At 37.5% G+C, this 12,597-nt stretch overlaps 2 protein-coding genes across 2 annotated transcripts in view; both read left to right on the top strand.

Moving 5' to 3' along the window:
- The first annotated feature begins 3,009 nt into the window (after nucleotides 1-3,009).
- On the top strand, nucleotides 3,010-4,484 carry LOC143749468 (uncharacterized). The gene is made up of 4 exons (XM_077241958.1): nucleotides 3,010-3,092; nucleotides 3,255-3,348; nucleotides 3,925-4,012; nucleotides 4,096-4,484. Exons 1-4 carry the CDS (start codon nucleotides 3,047-3,049, stop codon nucleotides 4,456-4,458), a joined length of 591 nt encoding a protein of 196 aa, XP_077098073.1. The 5' UTR covers nucleotides 3,010-3,046; the 3' UTR covers nucleotides 4,459-4,484.
- A 4,378-nt stretch (nucleotides 4,485-8,862) lies between these two features.
- LOC143750707 (uncharacterized) overlaps nucleotides 8,863-12,597 on the top strand; it is a 33,454-nt gene continuing 29,719 nt past the window's right edge. The window contains exon 1 of the mRNA XM_077243885.1: nucleotides 8,863-8,946. The gene's annotated coding sequence lies outside the window, so the exon portion shown is untranslated. The remainder of the gene's footprint in view (nucleotides 8,947-12,597) is intronic.

The raw sequence follows: 12,597 nt of genomic DNA, 5'->3' as shown, positions 1-12,597 counted from the left end.
ACTGATGGCAGATTAACAGGTTAGCAAAATGCTACCGATAATGATTTAGATAAAAGCTAGCGATGTCAGATTAATGTGATAGGCAATGTCTGATATATGGTGATGAGTAAGATATATTTAGCAATAGAAACAACAAGGAATGATAGTAAATTGAGATTCAAAACCGAAAGCTATACGGAGCCTGCAGACGCAAACCACTCAACATCAAGGCAGACAGGAGCAATCGAGCAGCACTTCCGTCAATGAAACACACGAAAAGCCTGTAAAGCATTGAAATAAATATCAGTAAATAATAGTAACTTAAATAATATGATTAAGTTAAATATATATAAAAAAAACATTAGTTTTATATCTCCACACAAAGACGCGTTATATAGCCTACGCCTACCGCTCTGCGCTTTGAGAGGGATGCGGGACAAGAGCAGGAAAAAGACCATTTCTTTTCTGATATCTTCGTCTGAAGAGCAAATTTTATCCTCCACAAGGGCAATACATTTAGGCTATGTTTGATTTTGCGCTGACAGAGAAAGCGAAACTAAAATAACCCGCTTTGCAAATAAACTTGACGCGCCTTACCAAGTCTAATAACAAGTGAAGATTTGGGAAAAGAAACAAGATTCCATGTCCAGTGGAATAACTAATGGAATAGTGTTAAATTCGCTGATAATCGGGTGACCAGATCGCAAAACAGAATACAAAGCTTAAATTTATGGGCTCACGCACAACTCTCTCGTTCGCACAAATCCAAATGTTTTCATGGCTGTGTAATTTTACCATTTAATTACTAACCTATTATTTCTTTTATAAACAAAACTTTGTTCTTCACTCGTGTCATAATATTAATGTAAAACAGCATTCACATACAAAAAAATGTGTTTTGGCAGACAACCGCTGGTGCTACTCAGCGACCGCGGTGGTGATGCGGTTGTCAAGTTTACCAGCACAGTCTTATTCCTTACAAGAAAACGTAAGTTCAGTCCTTCAGTCCCTGCAGCACTGACTTTCCTCAGCTGTCACCATGGCCACGTATTTCGCACATAAGCACCTATGAAACGAAAATGTGTATCTGGAAAATGTTTATCTCTCCCTCTCTTACGTTGATGAGAAACCGCTATATATATATTTACGTTAGTGTGGAAGGATATTAACAAGTGTGACATACAAAGCTTATTAGTTTATGTTATTGGTAAGTATCAATACTCCTAGATGATCAATACTAGCTTTGCTATTGCCTAATACATGATAATAATCTGTACAATATTGTGATCTGAGTGTAGGGTTACATATTGTCAGCTAACGTGTATCTATAAGATAACACTTGTCTCTCACCAAGACACCTGCCCTGTTATCCACTGGTTCTCCTTACACCACAACTCAATTTGTCTCTTCGGACCGTTGTTTTGTCTAATCCTGGCCTGTCCCTGTTCTCTTGGCTGCATAGCAGACTTATAATTGTATGGCTGTGGTTCGTCCTACGAGTAAACATTTTCCTCAGCAACCGAACTGTCATTGCGATTTTGCATTTTTCAGATGCGGAAGTAAAATTTTCTCACAAAAATGACTCCAGGAGCATTAATAGTGTATTTATAAGTATATATTTAAAGAAAATCTAGTTTCTCGATTATTTTTCTATACATTGACTCACTGTGGGGTCTAACCTGCAATATGCCCTTTAAGTCGGCTGTTTAAACAAATAAAGAACAAATGTAGGAGAATGGTTATTATGACAGCAGGAAACTGTATATTCGTGCAGTGTGAACGTCAAAAAATATATTCAGATTTGCAGCTTGTGTGACATATAAACGCGCACATCAACCCGATCAGTTGTTTTAGCGTTCATGTAAACACTACATTCAGATTCACCAATCAGAATGATTTCAGTCCGATTAAAACAAAAGTTGTTTATGTAAACATAGCTAGTGTGAAGTGCTTTCAATTGTGTCCAAAATTCTATTACATCCCTGTGAAAGTTAGACACTACCAATCTACCCCATTTAGATATGTTTAGAAACTAACATACACACTTTTATTCACCCTGCTAATATAAAGCCATGTATGGTTTTACATGTGGATGCAGTGGCCTTCTTCACAAATACACAGATATTGTAAAAGCTGTAATTCAAAGCAGAATCAAGAACTTTGAAGTCTGAACCTCCATAAACTATGCAGCAAGCTATCAGTTACACTCATGTCATTATGTTCTAGTGATTTTTTTCTATTAGAACTCATAGCTCAGTCCTACTGCCAGAATAGTTTAGTTTGTCCCTATATTAACTAAATAGTGTACATCACACTTTTTAATCTTTTTCTGACTTTTAATATTTCAGTGTTCCTGTTCAACCTACAATTCACTTTCTAAGCAAATGGCTGTAGCATTTCATTAAAAAACATGAGTAACAATGTGGTTGTTTCCCAATGGGGGACCATTTCTTAAATTGTTGCAGTCCCTTTGACAAGGAGAAATTCTTGCCCATTCATCCACTAGTTTGGGGAACCACTTCTTTAACAGATGTTGTAGGACAGAGTTTCTCAAGGTTTGCTTTCCTCCAGATTTTAGCTCCAACACTAATCAAAAACTCAAATTGAAGGCTGTGTCCTTGTAAGGCTGCATAACTCTCTTGCAACATCATTAGGTGCCACCAAAGGCCATCTCAATTTGAAGGATTTTTGGAAAGCAGCTTTTATTTTGCGTCCTTCGTTCAGCTCATTTTGAAGGATGCATTAGCTGCGTCCCAATTCAGAGGCTGCATTCGAAGGCCGATTGCATCACCGCGGCGTGACGAAGGCTGTCCCAATTCGAAGGCTCATGTGACCTACAAATGTGTCCTTATCCGTGTCCCAATTTGGAGGCCGCATCCTTCTAAGGCTGCATTTGAAGGTTGATTGCGTCACACCGGCACAATAAAGGCTATCCCAATTCGAAGGCACCTTCAAATGCGTCCTTCTTTCCCCGGGCCACGAAGGATAGAATAAGTCGATCCTTCACAGCCTAGCATATCCGAAGATTCATTGCGCCGTTGACGACAGGATTTTTTTTTCAAAGCAAATGGCAGGGGATAGTTCTGTGGCGGGCGAAGAATACACTTATAAATGTAAGTATTGTTTTAACTCAAATAGCTAGTGAAACAAGTGTTAAAAGCCAGTGGTATTTCTTTCTTAAAAACGTGAACTTAAATTAAAATGTTACCAATGAGCGACTTCATTTGTTAGATGGTCTGAGGCAAAACTTGCTCTAATATTTAGTTTTGTTTCAGGGAACAAGGAGCAGACAACTAAATTTATTAAAATGAGGGCCGAAAACGATGATTTATTTACCGGGGCCAAATACTCAGCCAGCGTGGCTTGGAGGTAAGGCCTGTTTCCACTAGGCTCTCTTATTGTAGTGATTCCAGTCTGTGTTCCCCTGTCTTGTCCCATGTTTAGCAGTTCCCCGTGATGTTTAATGTCTATTAGTCTTCCCAGGTGTTTCTGAGTAACCACACCTCTTGTTATCTTGTTTAGCTTGTTTGCCTGTGTATTTAAGCCCTGTGTTTAGTTCAGTCTTTGTGAGTTCTTAATATTGTACATTGATTGTCCTGTGCCTGACTCTGTTTCTGCATTTGTGAAGTTTGAGTTTAATAAAAACTGCTGCACTTGGATCCTGCTTCAGCCACATCATTACAATTATAGCAATAAGCCCTCACCCTATTCAAAGCTCACAACAATAAGACAACCAGTAGATAAGGCAATAGTCTTTTCACTTTGTTGTTTTTTGTAGTGATGTCATGCAATACATGTCTACAAATGTTTTAACCAAACTTGAGGATCCAGAAATATGATTTCTGGAATATTTTGTATGCATATCCTGCTGTTATATTTTCATGTTTAAGATTACACCCCTGTCTTAGTATTTGTCACAAGTGTTTCCTTTTTCTTTTGTTTTAGGACCATACTGGAGAAAATGGGCCTGCTGGGGAAGGTCACTGCCTTTCAGGCCAAAAAGAAATGGGAGAACTTAAAAAGAAAATACAAAGTATGCAAATTAATAGACACATCTTTGCTGAAATTTATTGTGCTGTTGTTGTTAACAGGTGTGGTTTATTTGCTCTAACTTAGGATTGCAAGTGTCCTGGGACAGTTGAGGGAGTGAGTGGGAAACCCACTGCTGAAACTTGGCCGTGGTTTGTCCTCATGGATGAGGTGTTGGGACCGAGCCACTCCACCAACCCCCCTGTCCTCGTTACCTCTATCCCTGAGGACACATCAGGGCCAAGTTCATTAATGGATGACCAAGATGAGGAGAAGCCAGAGCCAGCACCAACACCAGCCAAGAGGAAAAGAGAACGAGAGGTTGAGCTGATCGAGCTAATCAGAGAGGACATGAAGTTTCAGAGAGAGACGGAGGAGAGGAGATCAGAGGAGCGCAGGGAGAGAATGGACAGACTGTATTCTCTTCTTGAGAGAATGGTTGAGAAATAACAGTTTTGTTATACAAGTTAAAATGTGTAAATGAAACAAAATAAATTGTTCTATACAACATTTTTACTACTATTTACAACATATCTTGTTTTTAAGATCAGAAAAACAAAATAAATTTTAAATTAACATTACGGAAGAAAACAACATTTCTGTACACTGTTATTAAGCTGATCCGGGGGATTCTGGTGGTGCTGCTGGACATGGATGGGCTCAGGTTGTCAGTAGCTGCGTTTACATGGATCCTTATAATCGGATTGACGGCTCAATCGGACTAAAAAACCTTCATGTAAACAACTTAATCGATCTGATTGAGCTCGATACGATTAGAATTTCGATCGGATTGAAAGGGGTGGTTTATTCCTTTTGTAATCCGATCGAGAGAACATGTAAACACTTGATCGGATTGAAAACAAAAGTGCAATGACGTTGAAATAGCGTAATGACGTATGACGCACGGAACGACAGTTCTTCCTTTTGAATAAAGTGTCATCTAAATAAGTGTCCCGTTATTCTAAAATTCTCCTTTACTCAGCGTCTGTGAAGTGGAGCAGGACAACGTCCCACCAGTTCTTGTTTCAGACTCTCATCCACAGACGACTTGTTTTGTACGCGGGGTTTTACTGCGTGATAAATATAAGCAGTGGCAAAATAGTTCATATGCTCATTGTCTCCAAATCATGACTAGAGACGGATAAATATTAAGTCTGTTGTTTAAAACAAACAAAGAACCAATAGAGGAGAATAGTTATGCGCGAAAAAATCAATTCCGATTTGAAGCTTGTGACATATAAATGTGCACATCAACCCGATTACTTTATTTATCGTTCATGTAAACACCGTGTTCGGATTCATCAATCGGATTGATTTAATTCCGATTGAACCAAAATGTGTCCATGTAAACGTAGCTACTGTGACATCATCACTCGGGGATGAGTGCATATTTACACTGTGTTGTCTACCAACAGGTTTGCTTCCATGTCGCTGAGATGTTTTCAGAAAGAGGGAAGATTAAATGAAATTAACCTTTAAAAAAATATTTTGAAAATGTAAATCCGTTCTATGCCAATTGTTTTCTTAGGCATCGTAGTTTTACAATTCTCGTACTTGTCTGTTACAAATAGTCGTGGTTGATGTGTACCTCCTCCAAGGCAGACATTCTCCTCATGCTCATCCTCCGCTTGGTGGCTTAATGTGGACATGGCAGCGCCAATAGCTCCTGCTGCTTTCAAGAAAACCCTCTGTGTCTCACCAGCCCTGCAAACCCATGGCAAACTGCCTCCAGGTCTTATGGGGTCTTCGGAAGGTGGATTAACTTACACCTACTCTGTGATTCTGTGGACAACGTGGTGGACAGTGGAACGAGGCATTGTTAACACTCTGGAGACTACGCTGTATGATGCCCCACTCGCCAGCCAGAAAAGAAATGACAGGGTCTCAATTGTGACACCCAATCAGTGTCTGCGTTTACTTTTGAAAAGGTCCTGCAGAACTGTCAGGGTCTCCCTGCTCAGCTGAAAATCGGGTTGTGTCTCTAAAAAATCTTTCCAGCACAGGGACCCTCAAATTTATTTAGCAGTATAGGGGTCTGGGCTGGTTTAAGGGAAGAGAAAATAAATATGTTTAAATAAACAATAGCTTGATATTAGGTATCTATATATCCATCTAAAGCAGGGGTGTCCAAACTCAGTCCTGGAGGGCCACTGTCCTGCAGAGTTTAGCCCTAGCCATACTCAACACACCTGCCTGGAAGTTTCTAGGTGGTCCAGGTGTTTAATTGGGGTTGGAGCTAAACTCTGCAGGACAGTGGCCCTCCAGGACTGAGTTTGGACATCCCTGGTCTAAAGCTACAACAAAGTAATCTAGATTTAGATATTTTAAGTCAAAACTATTAATGTCACACTGTAAAAACACTACAAGTCATACACTCAAAACCTTAGTTAAATATGTACTTAAAATATCAAAAGCATGTATTCTGCCAGTGTTTTACTTTTTTATTCGATTTTATTTTAAATATTACTGCTGCATTACTATGCATGTTGCATTTTACTTCTGTATGTGTTCACGGTTCAAGTCAAGTCATCATCATTTATATAGCGCTTTACAATGTAGATAGTTTCAAAGCAGCTTTTACAGAGATAAACATATCATTTAAGGTAACAGAGATTGGTTTGGTTTTATAGTGCTTCTTAAAGATTTAATGTGTTTAATTGTGGACAATGCCAATCAAAGTTAGCCAGAACTGATTGTTGGGAGTAATGCTCAGATTTCACTGAATTAATAATTTTGACACAGATATGATTTTTAGGATTTTTTTTCCTTTACACTTTTACAGTCGTTAATATACACACCTTCATAAATGAATCTCCAGGACTTAAAGAGTCCAGTCCATGGTAAATTAACTTATTTTTTTTTTAGGGCACACCAAGATTTATGATACTACATTAAAAACTACTGTATTAATGAGAATAATTGAAAATAATGGAAAAAACGGCCTACCTTAAAGCTTAAATGCAAATCTTCATTTTCTTAGAGTTAGGCTTTAAATTGAAATTTAGAGATCAAATGTTTTGACAAACCAAATGTTTTAGCGTAAGGTTTTCACTTTGATTTTTTCACAAAATGAAATGAACAATCACACATCTGGCAGGACGACTCTATTGTTATTGTTATATTGTTTGCCATTTGTAAAAAAATATATTTTTTTATTTGTTTACTTGCATTATTGTTTTTAGCTAATCAAGCTATTCAAAAGCCCAGTCACAATCAACAATAGAAAAATATTAATAGAAAAATAATGAAACATAAATAAGAAATAACACATGATATCAGTGTATTTTCCCTTCCCTTCTCTCTGAGCTCATTCCATTGTAATTGCATTGCATTGTTTAGTAAATTGAACAGAGTGTGGGTGAAATTCAGATTACAATAATTTTGCATTTCACCCAAACAGATTGTATTTGATTTTTATAATATATATTTATTTTTATAGATATTTTTGTATTAATATTTTGATTTGAGTCATTGATAGTTTATACATGTTTATATCATATTTTTGAGTACTCAGACTTTTATTTCGCCTCTGTAGGCGTTTAGGTCATGATGTGACGTGACGTCATGATCACATGGCTTCGCCTCGGCTGCGAGAAGGTTTGTATTTAAGGGCTTCATTTAAGGTCTATTGACAAACATAACGCGTTCATAATCCGTTTGAAGTCGTAAAAATGCGCTGCAACAACATCACATTTCTGACTTAATGCAGTCATTGAAAACATTTAGCGTTGTATGATGACATGAATGGACATTATATTTTCATTGAATACAGCAATGCTTCATTCGAAGAGCTGCTTGATCTCATACATTTCACATTTATTGCTGATCATATTGATGCATTTCCTGTTTTTACATGAGGGTTGATACGATGATTTGGTGCATCTGTCATGACATTGCGTCAACATTTTAGATGGAAAAAGACATTCTGTAATATGATCACTGAATGATAAGCTGCTTGTCATTAAGTTCATCGTTAATGTATGATCTCGTTTCAGTTCATAATTCAAAAGTATTTAATTTAAATCGATTTAATTAAAACTTTAGTAAAGTTTTATTATATTAATAGCTATTTCTATTCGGGGTTGCTTAAACACAAACAGTTTTGGAAGGATTGTCCTTTATGTTTTTTTTTTTTTTTTTTTTTTTTTTACAAAATATGAATCTCCAACGTGTGTTTACGAGGGTTAGAGTTGCATTGGAGATGAATATTCTGCATCTGGTGGGTTTGTTAGCAAAAAGGACTTTTTTAAGTTTCATCTGACCACAGAACTGAGTCACGTTTGTATTCCAGTCGTGTCTGACAACTTAATATGCTGGAGTTTGTTTTTGGATGAGAGCAAAACACTCACAAACAACTTGTGGCGATGTAGGCCTAGATGCGGTTTGATACGTGATATACAGTACCGAGACTCAACTCTGCATTTCTCCAGCTTTGATCCTTGGAGAGCCTTTGGCCACTCAGACTTTCCTCCCCACCGTGCTTTAGGACGATATAGACACACATCCTCTTCCTGGAAGATTTATAACAGTTCCTGTTGATGGGAACTCATTGATTATTGCACAACAAGCTCGACGATCTTTTGCTGCACATCAGAACTATATTATGTGATTTTACTCATTGTGATGGATGATTAAGGGAATTTGGTCTATTTCCTCATATTTATTCTCCTTTGTAACAAGAAGTTATGACTGGATAATTTAATCTTCCTGTATGTCAATTCTACTCTAGTTTGGCATTTTGGACACTTGATACAGAGTTTCACACTACATTGCTCTGTTTAGTGAGTACGCTTGGTTTGGAACTACTTTCTGCTCTCTTACTTTATCAAATAAGTATAACAAAATATCTGTTTATTCACATCAGTTTCCACCATGATATCGAGGAGTTCCACTGCGATATCTGAAGATATGATGTATTGCAAGAAATCATATTAAGATGTGAGTATTTTCTCCTTATTTCTTCTCTAGCCATGTTTCCAAAGGTGCGCATGCATCTCCCTAGACATGTTTCCATCCAAAGTTGCAAATGTAACTTATGTGCAAAATTGGAATTTTGCATTAGACATTTTGCAAAGAGAACAAAATCGTCACTTCCTGATAAACTGTCGATAAATATCACTAAGACAATTGGAAGTTGATGCAGTAGAAGCCACTGTAGCCTATATAATAATTTTCATATATAATATATAACTCCTCAGAGTGCGCAGACGAAATGTAATAAACTCAGTCATGTAAACTGGCTGACACAACGACAGTGACATGTGAAGCTCATATTGTTACCGACCACAAAACCATGGCTCCCTTCCTGGCCCTTCGAGGACACATTTACAGATCAGCAGGCTCAGTGTGTTTATATGATTGGGCTTTATAAATGTATAGGGGTGTGCTTTAGGGATAGGGACAAGTAGGTCCCATCTATTTATGATTTTATAAATGTACACTCAATAACTTGTTATTATTGCATACTATAATATACTATACTATAACTATTTGTTATAATGCAGGGCTCCAAACTAGGGCTGGGCGATATGGCCAAAAAAAAAAAATCACGATAATTATTTTATATCAGTCGATATCGATAATTATCACAATAAACATCAAATCTTTATTTCTTTCAAGTTTAAAGGCAGATTTTTGCTCCTAAGTGAAAGTTGTAGAAACCATAGCGTTAATTGTGGTTTTAAACTACTCTTTATCGTCAGAACATTTCACAAATCTGAGGTAGAACATTCAAACATTTGTCATTTTTCCTTAACAAAATAAATATCTTAATAGAAATTTTAATTTCTTAGTTTCTGCATGTGCTAATGGTGCTAATTTTAAGTCTTGAAACAGGTTTGTGTTGCCTGACTTTGATGACACGTATCTTCAGTTTGCAGTGCAGGCTGCAATATTAATATTACATGTTTTGTCTCTAAATGCATATTTGACAGCGAGTTGACAGTGGTATAAGCTTGAGTTAGGATGCAGATTTACTATGTTAAATTTATGTTCATTCACAAAAACAGTAACATCTGTTAAAAAAAATTAATGAACTCAATTTTATTTGGTAAAATGAAATATTCTGTCTGTTTGAATTGTATTAAAATTAACCATTGGTCATCCAGTAACATGCATTTAGAGCAGTGTTACTCATTGCGCGGCTCGCCAAGCTTTCATTTGTGGCTCGCATGGCGGTAAATAATACAGTGATATGATCAAGCAGTCACTACAGATATTTCATAAAAACATTTAAAAAGAAGTAGGACTATAACATAACCCATTAAAAACTCAAAGTGTCAGCTCTATTTTCAAATAATTTTGATCGGATTGAAAGGGGTGGTTTATCGAGAGAACATGTTCACTTGATCAATTGAAAACCGAAACTGAAAGGACGCCGTCCGTCGCGCTGAACGCGCTGTTCTTCTGATGAATAAAGTGTCGTATAAACGAGTGTCACGTCGTTCTATCATTCTCCTTTCACTCAGTATCTGTGAAGTGAAGCAGGACAACGGCTCACCAGTCCTTGTTTCAGATTCTCATCCACAGACGACTGATTTTGGGCATTTTTACTGTGTGATCAATACAAACAGCACGGCATAACGGTTAGGAGTGTAAATATTAATCGATTCGTATCGATGCATCGATTATACAGCCGACGATTCGATGCATCGATCCGTCCGCAAGAGTATCGATTAATGTGTTTGTTTTGCCGCCTGTCTATTTTCAGCATCCGCTCATATGCGTACAAACGATTGTTGTTATGCACTGGGCTAACGTAACTAAAGTGCCAGTGTGAAAGCACCTTCAGTCACTTAGTCGGCGAATTCCAAGCTAGCAGTTACTAACGTAAACAAACAGGCGCTAACGTGTACAAAAGGCTACTTCAACAGCTTTCTTGAAAAGTCTAGGGTGCTTTCACACCAACTCGGAACGGAACGGGCACGGTTCGCATGAAAAATCGCTAATTATGTAAACGCTGTCTGTCACGCTGACCCTGGTGCGCACTGGAATACCAAACCCGAGACTGCCTGGAGGAGGTGCGCTGAGTTCGGTTGCACTCGAACCGTGCCGCGGCTCACGTGAATGTGAAAGCATCACGGACTCGGGTGCGCACTTGTTCAGGAAGTAAGTGACCTGCGCATGCTTTTTAGCTGATTATGATGTATTTAGTTAAATAAAACACATGTAAGGGCTGATAGTGTTGATAATTTACCTTGGATAAGAGCGAGAGAGAGTCTGCAGTGTATTCACACACACATAGCGCGTGGACTCAGGGCAACACATTAATGGAAATCCACTGTCTCCTGCGTTTGCAATCAGCAGAAAGCCAAATGCGGCACACAGTAAACCGGTGTTGTTCACTCAGCTGTGCATAATAGCACCAAATAAAAAAAAAACACAATATATTGACCCGCGTTCTGTTTTCTATCATGTGTCGTGCACGTTTGCGATGACGTAAGATGCACGGAAACACACCAGGATTCGATAGAATTAAGTTTTGAACTGAATGCAGTAACTGTTATATTTGCTGTTCTATTTGCAGTGCATTGAGCACAACATACACATTATGTGAATAGAATACTGTTCCTGTATTCTCAATAAAAGGCAAATTATAAAAAATTTTGTTGATTTATTTGAAACTTAATAGATATCATGTAAAAATATCGATTATTGAATCGTATCGAATCGTATCGCGGGGAATTCTGAAGTATCGAAAATAATCGAATCGTTGGCTTAAGAAATCGGTATCGTATCGAATCGTCATGAAGGCTCCGATTTACACCCCTAATAACGGTTCATCATAATATCAAATTCTGGTCATAATTTGGAGACTAAGTCTGCTGTTTAAAACAAATAAAGAACCAGTGTAGGAAAATGGTTATTACGCGACCACAGCGGGAAACTTTGTATATTTGTGCAGTGTGCGAACGTCAAAAAACCTATTCCCAATTTGAATCTTTTGACTTATAAACAAAGTCTTTATATTAGACTATATTATATTATATTAGTCTTTATATAAGTATAAAACTTATAAACGGGGTGCACATCACCCCGATCATGCATCATATCACGATGTTAAGCATTCATGTAAACTACAATACATTCAGATTAATCAATCACAATGAATTCAGACCGATTGAAACAAAAGTTGTGCATGTAAACGTATCCAGTCCCTGCGGAGTTGCCAGTTATGGCGGTATTTCCAGCTCTTGACGCCGCAAGTGCTCTTGGATGATTAGATACATGAGGGGCTAATGGTTAAAAAATAACTTAATGTTATTCTGGGATGAATCTATTCTGGAAATCCTGCTTTTTTTGTCATTAAGGGAAATCATCTTGTCTCAGTTACAAATTTGACTGGTAAATCATTAAAAAATATATATTTATTGCATTGCATATTGAATGTTCAGGGGTGACATATTAATAAACAGACATGGTATTTATGACTGGATGTAACTTTTTATACTTTCCTGTAAAAATGGCTCTCCTACTGACTTTGTCCTATCAGTGCGGCTCGCATGAAAAAAATAGTGAAGACCACTGCTTTAGATCATGATAACCACAGATAAAACCAGGCATAGCCTATAGCACCTCACTATCATGGCA

This window comes from Siphateles boraxobius, unplaced genomic scaffold (assembly GCF_051911475.1).
Source record: "Siphateles boraxobius isolate OS27281-9 unplaced genomic scaffold, OSU_SipBor_1 25, whole genome shotgun sequence".
NCBI lineage: Eukaryota > Metazoa > Chordata > Actinopteri > Cypriniformes > Leuciscidae > Siphateles > Siphateles boraxobius.
The sequence above is the reverse complement of the archived record's forward strand: the minus strand, read 5'-3'. Positions and strand labels throughout refer to the sequence as shown.

Excerpts from the sequence above, each read along its gene's own strand:
- LOC143749468 (XM_077241958.1), top strand. The coding sequence starts at position 3,047 with ATGGCAGGGGATAGTTCTGTGGCGGGCGAAGAATACACTTATAAAT. Across the intron at positions 3,349-3,924 it reads TCAGCCAGCGTGGCTTGGAG|GACCATACTGGAGAAAATGG; the intron begins GTAAGGCCTGTT and ends CTTTTGTTTTAG. Across the intron at positions 4,013-4,095 it reads ACTTAAAAAGAAAATACAAA|GATTGCAAGTGTCCTGGGAC; the intron begins GTATGCAAATTA and ends GCTCTAACTTAG.